General features: G+C 42.8%; 1 protein-coding gene, 1 long non-coding RNA gene and 1 pseudogene across 5 annotated transcripts; 1 reads left to right on the top strand and 2 right to left on the bottom strand.

The window, feature by feature from the left end:
* Positions 1–2812: 2812 nt before the first annotated feature.
* On the bottom strand, positions 2813–9809 carry LOC4351816 (2-alkenal reductase (NADP(+)-dependent)). Its single transcript, XM_015763366.3, has 5 exons — positions 9441–9809; positions 8860–9037; positions 3981–4147; positions 3598–3680; positions 2813–3441 (listed from the first exon to the last, which is right to left on the bottom strand). Exons 1-5 carry the CDS (start codon positions 9681–9683, stop codon positions 3069–3071), a joined length of 1044 nt encoding a protein of 347 aa, XP_015618852.1. The 5' UTR covers positions 9684–9809; the 3' UTR covers positions 2813–3068.
* LOC107279581 (uncharacterized) lies at positions 5790–7377 on the top strand. 4 transcript variants are annotated; one of them, XR_010738699.1, is made up of 6 exons: positions 5790–5988; positions 6104–6192; positions 6382–6488; positions 6654–6718; positions 6936–7001; positions 7090–7377. It is a non-coding gene; the product is annotated as an uncharacterized lncRNA (long non-coding RNA). The 4 variants fall into 4 exon arrangements; XR_001541894.3 differs by having other exon boundaries at positions 5844–5988; positions 6936–6993; XR_001541895.3 differs by having other exon boundaries at positions 5851–6002; positions 6936–6993.
* Positions 9810–11014: 1205 nt separating the features above from the next.
* LOC136354639 (uncharacterized) lies at positions 11015–12200 on the bottom strand (annotated as a pseudogene).
* Positions 12201–12421: the final 221 nt, after the last annotated feature.

Here is a 12421-nt window from a genome sequence, read left to right as displayed (position 1 = left end):
AGCCGTGTAGGCGGAGACACCAGTCGGCGACGGCGAAGGCAAGCCGGTCGGTGAAGACGTGGACGCCCATGAACGGTGGTGTGACCAACCAACCGTATAGGCGAGGACACCAGTCGGCGGCGACAGAGGCAGGCCGGCGGTGAAGTCGTAGATGCCCAACAACGGCGGCATAATAGGCCAGCCGTGTAGGCGGAGACACCAGTCGGCGATGGCGAAGGCAAGCCGGTCGGTGAAGATGTGGTTGCCCATGAATGGTGGTGTGACCAACCAACCTTATAGGCGAGGACATCAGTCGGCAACAGCAGTGCCGTGGCCATTACATATAAAACTGAGATGGTGAGGCCCCTCGGCGGCAGTAGAAGCAGCCAGAAGAAATCGGTCAGCAGGCCATGACGATTACATGCAAAAAAACCCAGATTGATCTGATTAGAAATACAAATCATATATGCTGTGTAAATTTGGGTATGCATGCATGCTTCTCGTCATCCAAGCCCAGGATGTGTGGTGTTGATTTGTCTGGCACACATGCATATGTTTGCATGCCCGGCCAGGACATAATTAGCGATGACCCAGATCGCGTGGTTTGAAACCAATCAGGAGGACGCGAGCATGAAGCCCCCCAAGCCCCAGCAGGGACAAGATGTATGCGTGGCTTGGTCGAGATCGCTGGCGATGTGCAGTACGGCCAAACCCGTCGATCATCCTGGCAGCGGCTAGCTTTTCTCGATCATCCTGGCAGCGGCTAGCTTTTCTCGACATGCAGTGGATAGCCAAATCGTCGAGACATGAAAACAAGGAAGATACCAGTGCATCAATCTGTAATTAGATTTCAATCCAAAGATGATAAATTGGAACGACAAACCTATATCTCTCTGTAGATTGATTTGATCGAAAGATGGTGTCAACGGCGGCGGATCTCATGCTACACAAGCGGAGCCGATGCCGGCGATTCCTGAAAATTGATTCCATCGCACTTTTCGACAAGGAACTCGACGCTTCCCTACCTGGCGCGCCAACTGTCGAAACATGATTTCGGCAATAATAAAACGGGGTAGCGCACGAGACCTAAAAGTAGATGGATGTGGAGACACAGGATTTAGACAGGTTCAGGCCCTCTCAATGAGAGGTAATACCCTACTCCTGTTTGGGGATTTGAATCCGCCGAGTGTGTATTGATCTGACGATCAGGTTGTCTCATGCCCCCTAGAGGGCCTCCTGCCCACCTTATATAGGATGGGGGGCAGGATAACAAGATAGAAACCTTAACCAACACGGTATCGGTTTCCTAAATCTACTTTACAATCTTATCAAACCAGGACTTTAGGCCGTTCCATAATATACAGGAAAACGTAATACCCAAGTCATGATCTGTTACATATTCCATACATATATGTTATCCCCTATTACTAGTCGGATAACCATGCCGTGTGGATATGGGGTACCCATAATCTCCACACAAACCATATCTGAGCGCAAGTTCTTTCTCAACTTCACTCAATATTACCACACGACAATATTACATACGTATACAAATCATATAGAAGTCATAAACACGAGATAATCACGAGTATCCAAATAAACAACCCGAAACCAACACTAATCAGAATCCAACTGGTTAGACCGTCGGGCTGGCCGGTCTGACCGACATCGCAACTCCGGTCTCACCAGCCACCAATACCCGGTCTAACCAGCTCCACACCTAGAGCAAAACATACTTCGCCAATTAGTCACTAAATATCAAAACAAATAATGTCACATTTGTGATCGTCCAGTGCTATTTGTGACCACCACATAATTTTGGATGAGTACTAGAATTCATACATGCATTAATAGTTACTAAAATCTCAATTTGTCCATGATAAAAAATCGACACCATTCGATATAAAATCCAAAGTGCCGAATAATGAGCAAATGAGATATTTATTGGATTTAGCTTACCAATCAACTTTAACAAAAGGAGATCAAATGTGTTACACACCTCAAGGGACTTGACTCAAGTTGCTAAAAATCCACAAACATCTCAATAGCCTAAAATTCATATTCATGTCTAGCTAGCCCCAAACAAGAGACTAACTGAACATTTTCATCAAAGCATTGGTATACAGTAATAAGACATAAAAATAATTTAACTTTAGATTACAACTAAAAGTAGTTTACATAGGCCAACCGACCAAATAATTAATTAGTGATTCGTGTGAAAGCTTATCTACCCAAGATCAATAAGCAAGCCGACTAGGGGTAAATCTCTAACCATACTGAAGAAGCAACAAAACATGCAGCACTTACCCCTATAAACTGTCCTGAAGAAGCAACTGAACCCGCATCACTCAGTTATCTGCATCAGAACTAAAAGAATACTAGTGTGATGTACTAGCAAAATACAAACCTAAATACATACAGCTCTAAATTCAAAGGATGGCTACATGTAGTATCAAATTTGCCAAAAGCTAGATTTGTTCCAGAAACATTTTTGAAAGGCGCTATGCGGTGTCAGTGGGACGAAGCAGCACGTCGCTTGTTGGGGAATCAGCCATGGGATGGTGCAGGCGGGAGGATGTGGTGGAGGCAACAGGACGCGAGGCGGCGTTATTGGGTAGTTCAGCACGGTGGTGGGGATAGCGGCAGTGTGCAGGACCAAAGACACCACAACGGTAGGGATAGCGCGAGCAAGATGGAGGAACATGTGACGAATCTAGTGATTTCACCTCGCATCGCAAGAGACAGCACACCTCGTCCATGAACAGCCGTTGGATCAAGGACCGAACAGCTGTGGAGTGAAAGGAGGATTTTTGTTTACATTTTGTTGGGTGGATTAGCAAAGAGTATAACTGCTTATTTCTATTTTAGTATAGAGATATGGTTAGGTTCGTAAGTGGACTGTTTGAGTCCACATAAGGTATCTGGTCCATTAATTGAACTCAGACAGCTCACTTATTTTAATCAGAACATTGTCACAACTCCTCTCCAACATATCAACCATCTACCACAAAGACATGTCTGATCATCCACATAATCAGTTGATGACTAGCACAGATCACACATATGGCAAATAGCATGTCATCTCAGGCCTACGCGATGGCGACGAGCTGCTTGCCAACATTGAGGCCGTTGTAGATCCCAATGAGTGCCGCCGGCGCCGCATCGAGCCCTTGGACAATGTCCTCCAAATAGGTCACCTTCCCTTCCCTCAGATACCCGGCCATCTCCTCCTCAAATTGGCGGTATACGGCGATAGAATCGAATATCACGAACCCCTCCATCCGCAATCGCTTGGTGATGATGTACATGAGGTTACGCACCCCCTCCGGCCTTTCCAGGTGGTACTGTGAGATCATCCCACACATTGTAATTCGGCCACCAAGCCGCATGTTAGGCAACACAGCATCCAACATCGCGCCGCCAACATTCTCAAAGTCAATGTCGATGCCCTCAGGGAAGCACCTAAGGTGAGTTGCCGCCAATCAGACAGAGAAAGCAATGTTAAAGTTTTGTCCCGTTTGGAACAGGAGTATTTCATTCTTTAAAAAAGGAGCACAATGATGCTAGAGTGGCATCAGTTTTTGTCGTGTTTGGAACAGACGAGGAAGTAGCACGGACCTCTTCAGAGCGGCTTCAAGGTCTGTCTCCTTCTTATAGTTGAAAGCGTCGTCGAAGCCAAATTTGGTTTTCAGCAGGTTGACCTGCAGATGCATGCAGCAGATGGAATATCTTCCATGATATAAATTAAGCATAGCATGGTTGGTCTATTATTTAATGGGAGCAAAAGCATTATGGCAGGGCTATCAATCAATCTTACATTTGATTTCCTAACAAATCCAATATTTTCTGCATGGACTATTAAGCTGCAGGTGCTAATGCACTACTCAACAGAACTATTTCCTAATTAATGGCAGCGAAACACCGCAGGAATAGGTGTTCATGACACAGGATTCCATCTACGGAACAAAATGCGCAGATCATGATGATGTTGTTGTAAAAACCTTGTCATCAGAACCAGCACTGCCAACCACATAGCAACCTTTGATCTTAGCAAGCTGCCCAACAATTTGACCTATGGCACCACATGCTGAAGAGACGAAGACATACTCACCTTTCTTAGGCTTGGACATCTCAAAGAATCCAACATAGGCAGTAAGCCCATGCATTCCTGAATATAAGCCCATCGTTGTTAAATATGACCACAAATAACTAGCAATGGCATGTTAGAAATGCATTGAAGCTACAAATTATGATATTTATGAGGTATTAATTCTTTTTTCTAATGAATTTAGCTACCTATTATTTTGTTAATTATCATTATAATTGTTAGGACATTTGGTAAAACAAAACGTTTTCCAGTCTGAATTTCATAAAAGAAAAATAGACCTATTATTAATGCATACTTAGATAAAAGGAACATAGTTACTGAAGAAATAGGAACACAAGTTCTTCTCAATTTGCAGCCAACTGAGGTAATTAAACACTTTGCTTGACATGGAAGGTGAGCGAGAGCAATTCCAAATTAGTTTGAAATGAATATTCTTGGCATGAATTTTACACTTTCATGAAAATTCATAAAACAAAATATATGGTATGATGATTTCTCAGGCACTGTAGATGACGATTTCTTTGAAACAAGATACTCCATCCAGTCAAATATATTTGACATTATGAGTAGTAAAACTAGTATTCCCAACGTCGAATCATTACTTAATAAAGCCTCGTAGGCCTCCTTTTTTCTCCGTTTTTCTCCTTTTTTTTTTCCTCCTTGTGTACTACTATGCTAGCTACTTATCGACTCTGCTCTTTGTCTGTGTGAACAGCTAGTCGGTTATGCTGGTTATTGCTTTAGCAATGGTTTCTTTTTCCCTCTCTGCTTTCCGGTTTTCCCATCGGTTGGCAATGATGCACTATGCGATTTGGGTTCGTTGTGTGTTGCTCTAGTATGACTACGACACGTGTTTTTCCATGCTTTTCTTTGGGTTTATTGGTTTCCTTGTGTTGGGAACTCATTTTCTCTGCACGGAAAACTAAGCGACTCATTAGTATATAATTAATTTATTGTTTTAAAAAATGGATACCTATTATTTTCTAAAACAACTTTTCTATAGTTTTTTTTTTGCAAACCATACACCGTTTAATAGTTAAAAAGCGTGTGCGTGGAAAATGAGGGAATTGAGGAGGGGGGGGGGGGGGAAAGACAGGGAAGAACACAACAAAGTAGATTGGTTCAGCACTTCAGCCTATGGCCTGTTGCGTTGCTGTCACCAACCTACAATCTCTCCGGTGCATGTATTTTTGTTTTTTATTCTTGTTTTACTTGCATGCATGCTCAGAGCTGCTGAACGTGTCATAGTGCATGTACTTTTGTTTTTTTTCTCTTGTTTTACTTGCATGCATGCTAAGAGTTGCTGCCGTGTTGTCAGCTACTCCCTCCGTCCCAAAATAAGTGCAGTTTTGCACTATTCACGTTCAACGTTTGACCGTCCGTCTTATTTGAAAATTTTTTATGATTAGTATTTTTATTGCTATTAGATAATAAAATATGAATAGTACTTTATGTGTGACTAAATATTTTTAATTTTTTCACAAATTTTTCAAATAAGACGGACGGTCAATCGTTGAATGTGAATAGTGCAAAACTACACTTATTTTGGGACGGAGGTAGTACCTTTACTTTTCTCTTTGGAACGTGTCACAATGCATGCGTTTTTGTTTCTTATGTTTATTTGCCTTGCATGCAGGCAAAGCGGTTGTGCAGTGCTTCTTGTTTTGGTGATATCTGGCATTCCATGCTGATCCTTCCATTCTTTTTTCCCCTCTCCGTCTATATTTAGTTCTTGTTTTGGTGATATATGGCATTCCATGCTGATCCTTTCATTCTTTTTCCCGTCTCCGTCTCTATTTAGCTGCTATAGCTTGCGTTTCTTTCTTCTTCCATCTTTTCGGTCTTCGATTTGGTGCGTAGTTATATCCCCCTGTCATGGACGGTGGTTGATGCTGCCTGTGGTAGTTTTCCTCACGTATACACATGTCTTTTTACCCTTGTAAACTTTATATTTCTTGTCTTACTCCGCTCTGATTTTATCTTTTTTTTTTTTTTTGCCTGCGCTCCAATGACCAGGTGCTTTCCTGTTTTTTGGGTGAGCTACCTTTGTGGGTACGTTGTGTTGCTTGGCTGGATTTTTCTTTCTTCCTTTTTACGTCCTGCAGGTATTTTGTATTTCTGTTTCTTTTTCTTTTTATGTGCCTCTAATTGCTTGCGAATTTGATTATCCACTGTCGTATGGTTATTATTTTTTAAAATACTACATTTTCTTGATTTTACATTCGCAGGTAATTTGTCGACACGTTACTCTTTCCTTTTTTTTCTCAGTTTTACTTTACTTGTTTTTCAAATAGATCGAGTATGCTGGGGTCTATTGGCTTAAGGCCTCGGCGATCGGCCAAGCTGCGTTGTGTCCAGGTTGAATCAAACGACGAGTCGACTAATTCAATTTCTTTTAATGGTTGGTTTTCTTCTTTGCTTTCCCGGTTAATTAACCCTTCTTCCCCCGTTTTTTTTTTCTTTTTCCCCTCAAATATATTTTCCCCTATCTGCTCCGTGTAAGCTTGTCCTATTTGCTTCCTGTTGTGCTCTAACTGTTCCTCTTATATTTATATTTTTTAACCAGAAATGTCTGATCCATTGGTTCATCTCTTCATCGGCCTGACCGTCTATTCCCTTCCCGCTATTCTGGTAACCCTCTTTCTTTTCTACCCTTATTCTCTCTGCTCGGTTTGTTCTTTTTTTGGGTTCTATCAGAATTACAGCTTCCATTTGTCAAACTTTCTTTTTTGTTCTTTCATACAAATAAACGTTTGTTCTTTTATGTGTTTGTTGCTCTTTTTTCTCTGTTCCTTTGGGTTCTCCATTTAGTCGGAATTCGCTTTACACTTCTGTTTCGTCTTCTCAGGCGGCTTTAAATAGGAAAAGGAGAAGGCTTGCAATTATGCGCCGTTCATGTGATCTAGGTTAATAGGCCAGTATAAGTTTAATGCTTTCTCTTGTTAAAAAATATTCTCGAGGTACCATACTGCTATATTAATTTTTCTCCCCAACTATTCCAGGTTCACTGCTTACCCAATCATACAGGACAACCAATAAGCTACAATGGAAAAAAAGAAGGAGAATATCTGTTTAGCATCCTACTCCAGCCGTCCCAATACTCTAAATAACATTTTAATACATATGAAGCATCAGATAAATTATGCTTCTATTCGCTAAAAAACCATGTAATGCCCTTTAGCACAAGTTCAGTTAAATAAAGAACTATATCAAGTTCGAGTAATGTATCACCGTTTCTTTACTTGTTTGCATGTACCAAACACTGGTGGAGAAACCATCTTTGATCGGTCGACCCAAATCTACAATAGTCCCGGTTCCATTTAAAACCGGGACTAAAAACGATTTTTAGTCCCGGTTTATAAGAACAACAGGACTAGATGATCTTTATTCCCGGTTTGTATGACCAACCGGGACTAAAAATCATCTTTAGTCCCGGTTGGTAATACCAACCGGGACTAAAGATGATTTTTAGTCCCGGTTGGTTCCATGTCAGACCGTGTCAGGCGTTTAGGATCTTTAGTCCCGGTTTGTAACACCAACCGGAACTAAAGATAGAATTTTTAGTCCCGGTTGGTGTTACAAACCGGGAATAAAAATCAACACGTACTATATAATCCCTATTACTTATCCTCTTTTCTCGTCCACACAACAAACTCTCTCTTTCTTTCTTCCTCTCTAACTCCTGCCTTATCTCTTTCTTCCTTCCCTGCTCTTTCTTCCTTCCTCTCTTCTTTTTGGATCGGGCGGGCCGGGCGGCGGGCGGCGCGGCCGACGTGGCGGCAGCCGGCGCGCGGGGCCGCGCGGCGGGGCGGCGGCCGGCGCGGCACGCGGCGCGGAGGGCCCCGGGGCGGCGCGGCCGACGGGGCGGCGGCCGGCGCGGCGGGGCGGCGGCCGGCGCGGCACGCGGCGCGGAGGGCCGCGGGGCGGCGCGGCCGACGGGGCGGCGGCCAGCGCGGCGGTGGCGCGCGGGGCCGCACGGCGGGGCGGCGGCCGGCGCGACGCGCGGCGTGGAGGGCCGCGGGGAGGCGCGGCGGCGGGCGGCGGCGCGGAGGGCGGAGGGCGGCGCGGCGGCGTGCGGCGGCGCGGCGGTGGCCGGCTGGCGCGGAGAGGAGGCGGCAGCAGCCGGCCGAGCGGCGCCTCTGTGGTTTTTTTTTAAGAATTTGTGATTTATTGCATGATCCTGTGATGTATTTGATTTGTGTGTGATGTGAACCTGTGATGTATTTGCGATGAATTTTGTAGAACTTGTGATGTAATTTGATTTGTGTAATTTTTTTTAGGATTTGTGATGTATTTGATTTATGTGTATAAGTAACTTAAAGATTTGTGATGTGGATTTGGGATGTTACTTTGATTTGGGATTTGGGGATATGCATCCCACTTGATTCGGGAGAAAATAAAAAAGAAAAAAGAGGACCATCTGTACTGCTGTTATTCCCTCTTTAGTCCCGGTTGGTAACACCAACCGGGACTAAAGATAAAGTATCTTTAGTCCCGGTTGGTGTTACCAACCGGGACTAGAGATCGATTTTTACTCCCGGTTATTTCACCCGGGACTAAAGATAGCGATCTTTAGTCCCGGATTCGTAGTCCCGGTTGAAAAACCGGGACTAAAGGGGGGTTACGAACCGGGAGTAAAAACCACTTCTCCACCAGTGAAAGAATCCTTCAATCACTTAAAAAACGTAAATAAATAACCCTTTTAAGATACATCATCTCTGTTTTCCAAGGAGGAAGTAGTATACACACTGACAAGGTGAAAGTGAACTTACCCAGAACACCAGTGTAGTTGGAAAGAGGAAATTCAGGGTAATTGATCTTGAAAAGAGACTCCGGATTATTGATTAGAGTGTATTCTTCCCATCCGGTCATCCCCCAAACAAGGTCGCCGGCCTTGAAATCCAGGTGCCCAGATGATATCACCTTCATCACGCCATGACTTGTCACAACCTTCAAGTTTGCAATGAGGAAAGCACACATATTTGAGTGAATACAGAGAGATGTAATGTTCATTTCAGACTCCATTTCTCGACAGCTAGTTCACTTACCCTGCTCCCAATAGTCATTGGACAATGGGATCAGTTTACAAAAAGAAAACAAAACTGGATTCAGATATTGGACAAAATTAGTCCCAGAAAAGAAATACAGTAGAGATTTGCAACAGGGAATCTGGAAAACATTCAGAGTCAAACATCCTTAGGAAAAATTATCAGTTTCGGTTTCATAAAGAAGTCTTGAAATGAATGTCAGATAGAAGTTGTAATTGAGGAATAGCTTATGGCCACAAATGATCACTACAAAGTAGATATTCAATTATAAGGAGTTTATATTGTGACATTATACAAATCATTACCTCTCCTGGGACAAAGTCCGAGATGTAGGTGGGCACCTCATGGCGGATCATCCGGTTGCGTAGGTAGGGGTCGCATGAAATGTATAAGTTCTTCACCAGCACCGCAGATGACCCTGCCGGAACAGATAGCGGCACTGCCTCTGCCGTCACCACCTCCATTTCATCCCCCAACTGGCCGATCTCGCATGCCGTCAAGTATCTCTTCAGGATCACCCTCTTGTTGCTAACTGCCACCAACGCCATTGCTCAGTTGCTCACACTTCTGATGGTTGGACCAGATTGGGTGCTTCTTTTGGGAAACAACAGTGTCAGATATATATGGACTTATGAAGAGGCATGTACTCCCTCAGTTTTTTATTATGTAACACTATTTCTTCCGCAAACTGTGACCAATAATATAATATTTATTCAGTTACTTAATTAAGTGAAATGGTCATAGCACCACTGTATTTGTCACTTGTCAGCAACGGTACTTACTTTAAGCATGTACGGTATATTTTGCTATTTGCACAAATATATTTTAATAGGACGAATAGTCAAACGATTGACTAGTAGTAGGAGATGTTGAGTGGTGCAGTTCTTCTCGGTGGTTGGGGGTTGGCTCCGAACGGATCAGACGCCTAGTTGGTCAGATGCGCTCTCATGCACTTTGTCTAGTGGGCGATTGAACATGGCCCTACAAGAATTAGGGTTCTCAGTTTATATACTTTAATTTATTAATAACGTGTTTAGAATCGTCTTATTCTGTTTTTATAAGTCTCACTCTTATCCTCTGATGATTTAGCTGGAATGAACTTTTCTTTTTTTAAGCCTCCGATAATCGTTTGATGATAATCGTGTCAGCTCAAAGAGCCATAGATCTTGACAACGATAAAAACGTGGATTCTAGATATCAAAGGTTTTCTTTCACTTGATAATAAACAAATCATTACATTAGGACATAATTCTTTTTCCAATATTTATTCAAAAAATTCTTATGCTTTTTCTGCGTTTTCTAAATATGGGTTTTAATTTGTGTTTTATATATGGGTCTAAATATGGGTTCTAAACATCGGGGGCCTCAACTTGTTAAGTACGACCCTGTCAGCAGCATGATGAATTAATTAAGACAGTAATATGACCAGCGGCCGTGATAGATCAGTCTGAACCGACGAAAGCAGTGTTTAGGAGCAGGTACGCCTCTGATCATCAGTGTCTACAGTTCAAACCCTGTATATCCGCATATATAGGCCTTTCTGCTTTTTCATTCGATTATTCAAACAAACAAATTATTTGCTCGGCAACCGCCAGCTCTGATTGAATCGCCCAGATCTGCTAATGCAATTCATCATTTGCAGTTATTGGTACTACTCGGATGATGTGCTTTCTACACCAATGAAATGCCATTAACTTTGCTACTTTAAGGGCATGTACAACTCACAGACAGGGGTGTGTCTTCAAGAACCTCGAAGTTATCATCCAGACGGATATAAAGACAGCTCATACAACTCACAGACAGAGGGTCTGTCTGTAAGCTATTTAATGCTTTGCATGTAGCTTTGATAAACTAAAAATGCATTTGTGTATACCATTGTGTGGCTATATATTTGATATAATACTATCAAGCATGAATAAGATACATGATTACAATATTTTTTGGGAACCATAAATATAATAATTATATTACAATGCCTTTAGTCTAATTTTCTTTGTTTCCATAGCGTTGCCATATGTGCTCGATTAGATCCTTTTTTAGCTTCCTATGTGTTGGCCGAGCTTTGATAGCGGAATTTCTACGAAGTACCTCTGTGAAGCATGGATCTGGATTGTCGCTTCTTTGCACTTCAGGCGGGAGCACTATCGTCGCACTTGGATTATAATTCAAATCCAAGACATCTCTAATTGCTTCCTTCTCATCTTCCACTATCATATTGTGAAGGATGACACAAGCTTGCATTATGTTGATAACGTCCCCCTGCTTCCATAACCTTGCTGGTCGACGAATAATATCAAAGCATGATTGCAGCACACCAAATGCGCACTCGACATCTTTCCTCGCCCCTTCTTGCTTTAATGCAAATAATTTGTCTTCCGCCAACTGAGGGGCCGTCACTGTCTTCACGAATACTGCCCATTCTGGATATATTCTATCGGCAAGATAGTAACCCATGTCATATTGTGTTCCATTTACGTTGTAGTGTACCGTTGGAGCTTCCCCTTTTATTGCTTGAATAAATAGTGGCGACTTGTTTAGAACGTTTATGTCATTCTGAGACCCGGCGGTACCAAAAAAAAGCATGCCATATACGAAGATCTTTAGTTGCCACTGCTTCAAGAATCATAGTAGGAACGCCTTTGTTACCACTAGTGAACATGCCTGCCCAACCTTTCGGACAATTCTTCCATGGCCAATGCATACAATCGATGCTTCCGTACATTCCAGGAAAACCACGAGCCTCATTTTCTTGTAAGATTTTTTCCAATTCATCGGCTCTTGGCAGGCGTAGATATTCGTCACCAAACTTTTCAATCACCCCTTCAGCAAATTTTCCCAAACATTCCAAACAAGTGCTTGCAGCAATCCTCAAGACTTCATCAAGTTGATCAACCGCGGTTCCATAACCTAACATCCTGATAGCTGCTGTACACTTTTGAAGCGGTGAAAGACTATTCCTAACAGTTGCATCAACTCGTTGGATGAAATAAGGAGACCACTCACTAAGTTCATGTCCGATACGCAGAAAACAACGGCCGTCTCATCTTAAATCTCCTACGAAACATTTCATCGGTGTAGATAGGATTTGCGGAAAAGTAATTAGCGACAAGATCATCATGACCTCGTTCTCGATTTCTTGGTATGTACCTCCTTGGTCCACTCTGTCGACGACGGCGAGATACGGACGAAGCTTCTCCATCACCTGCAGCCTTGAATTCTTCTGCTGGCAACTCTTCGATGATCTCATCCTCTGCTAGCAACTCTTCTACAGTGAACACTTCAAAAT

Source organism: Oryza sativa, chromosome 12 (assembly GCF_034140825.1).
Source record: "Oryza sativa Japonica Group chromosome 12, ASM3414082v1".
Lineage (NCBI taxonomy): Eukaryota > Viridiplantae > Streptophyta > Magnoliopsida > Poales > Poaceae > Oryza > Oryza sativa.
Note: the sequence above shows the minus strand (reverse complement) of the source record. Positions and strands in the feature narration are given on the sequence as shown.

What these genes read in the sequence shown, in the direction of transcription:
- LOC4351816 (XM_015763366.3), bottom strand. Translation starts at nt 9,683, where the DNA reads ATGGCGTTGGTGGCAGTTAGCAACAAGAGGGTGATCCTGAAGAGATAC. An exon ending in CAACTACACTGGTGTTCTGG is followed by an intron (nt 4,148 to 8,859) that starts GTAAGTTCACTT and finishes GCTTATATTCAG; the next exon opens with GAATGCATGGGCTTACTGCC. An exon ending in CTTGAAGCCGCTCTGAAGAG is followed by an intron (nt 3,442 to 3,597) that starts GTCCGTGCTACT and finishes AACTCACCTTAG; the next exon opens with GTGCTTCCCTGAGGGCATCG.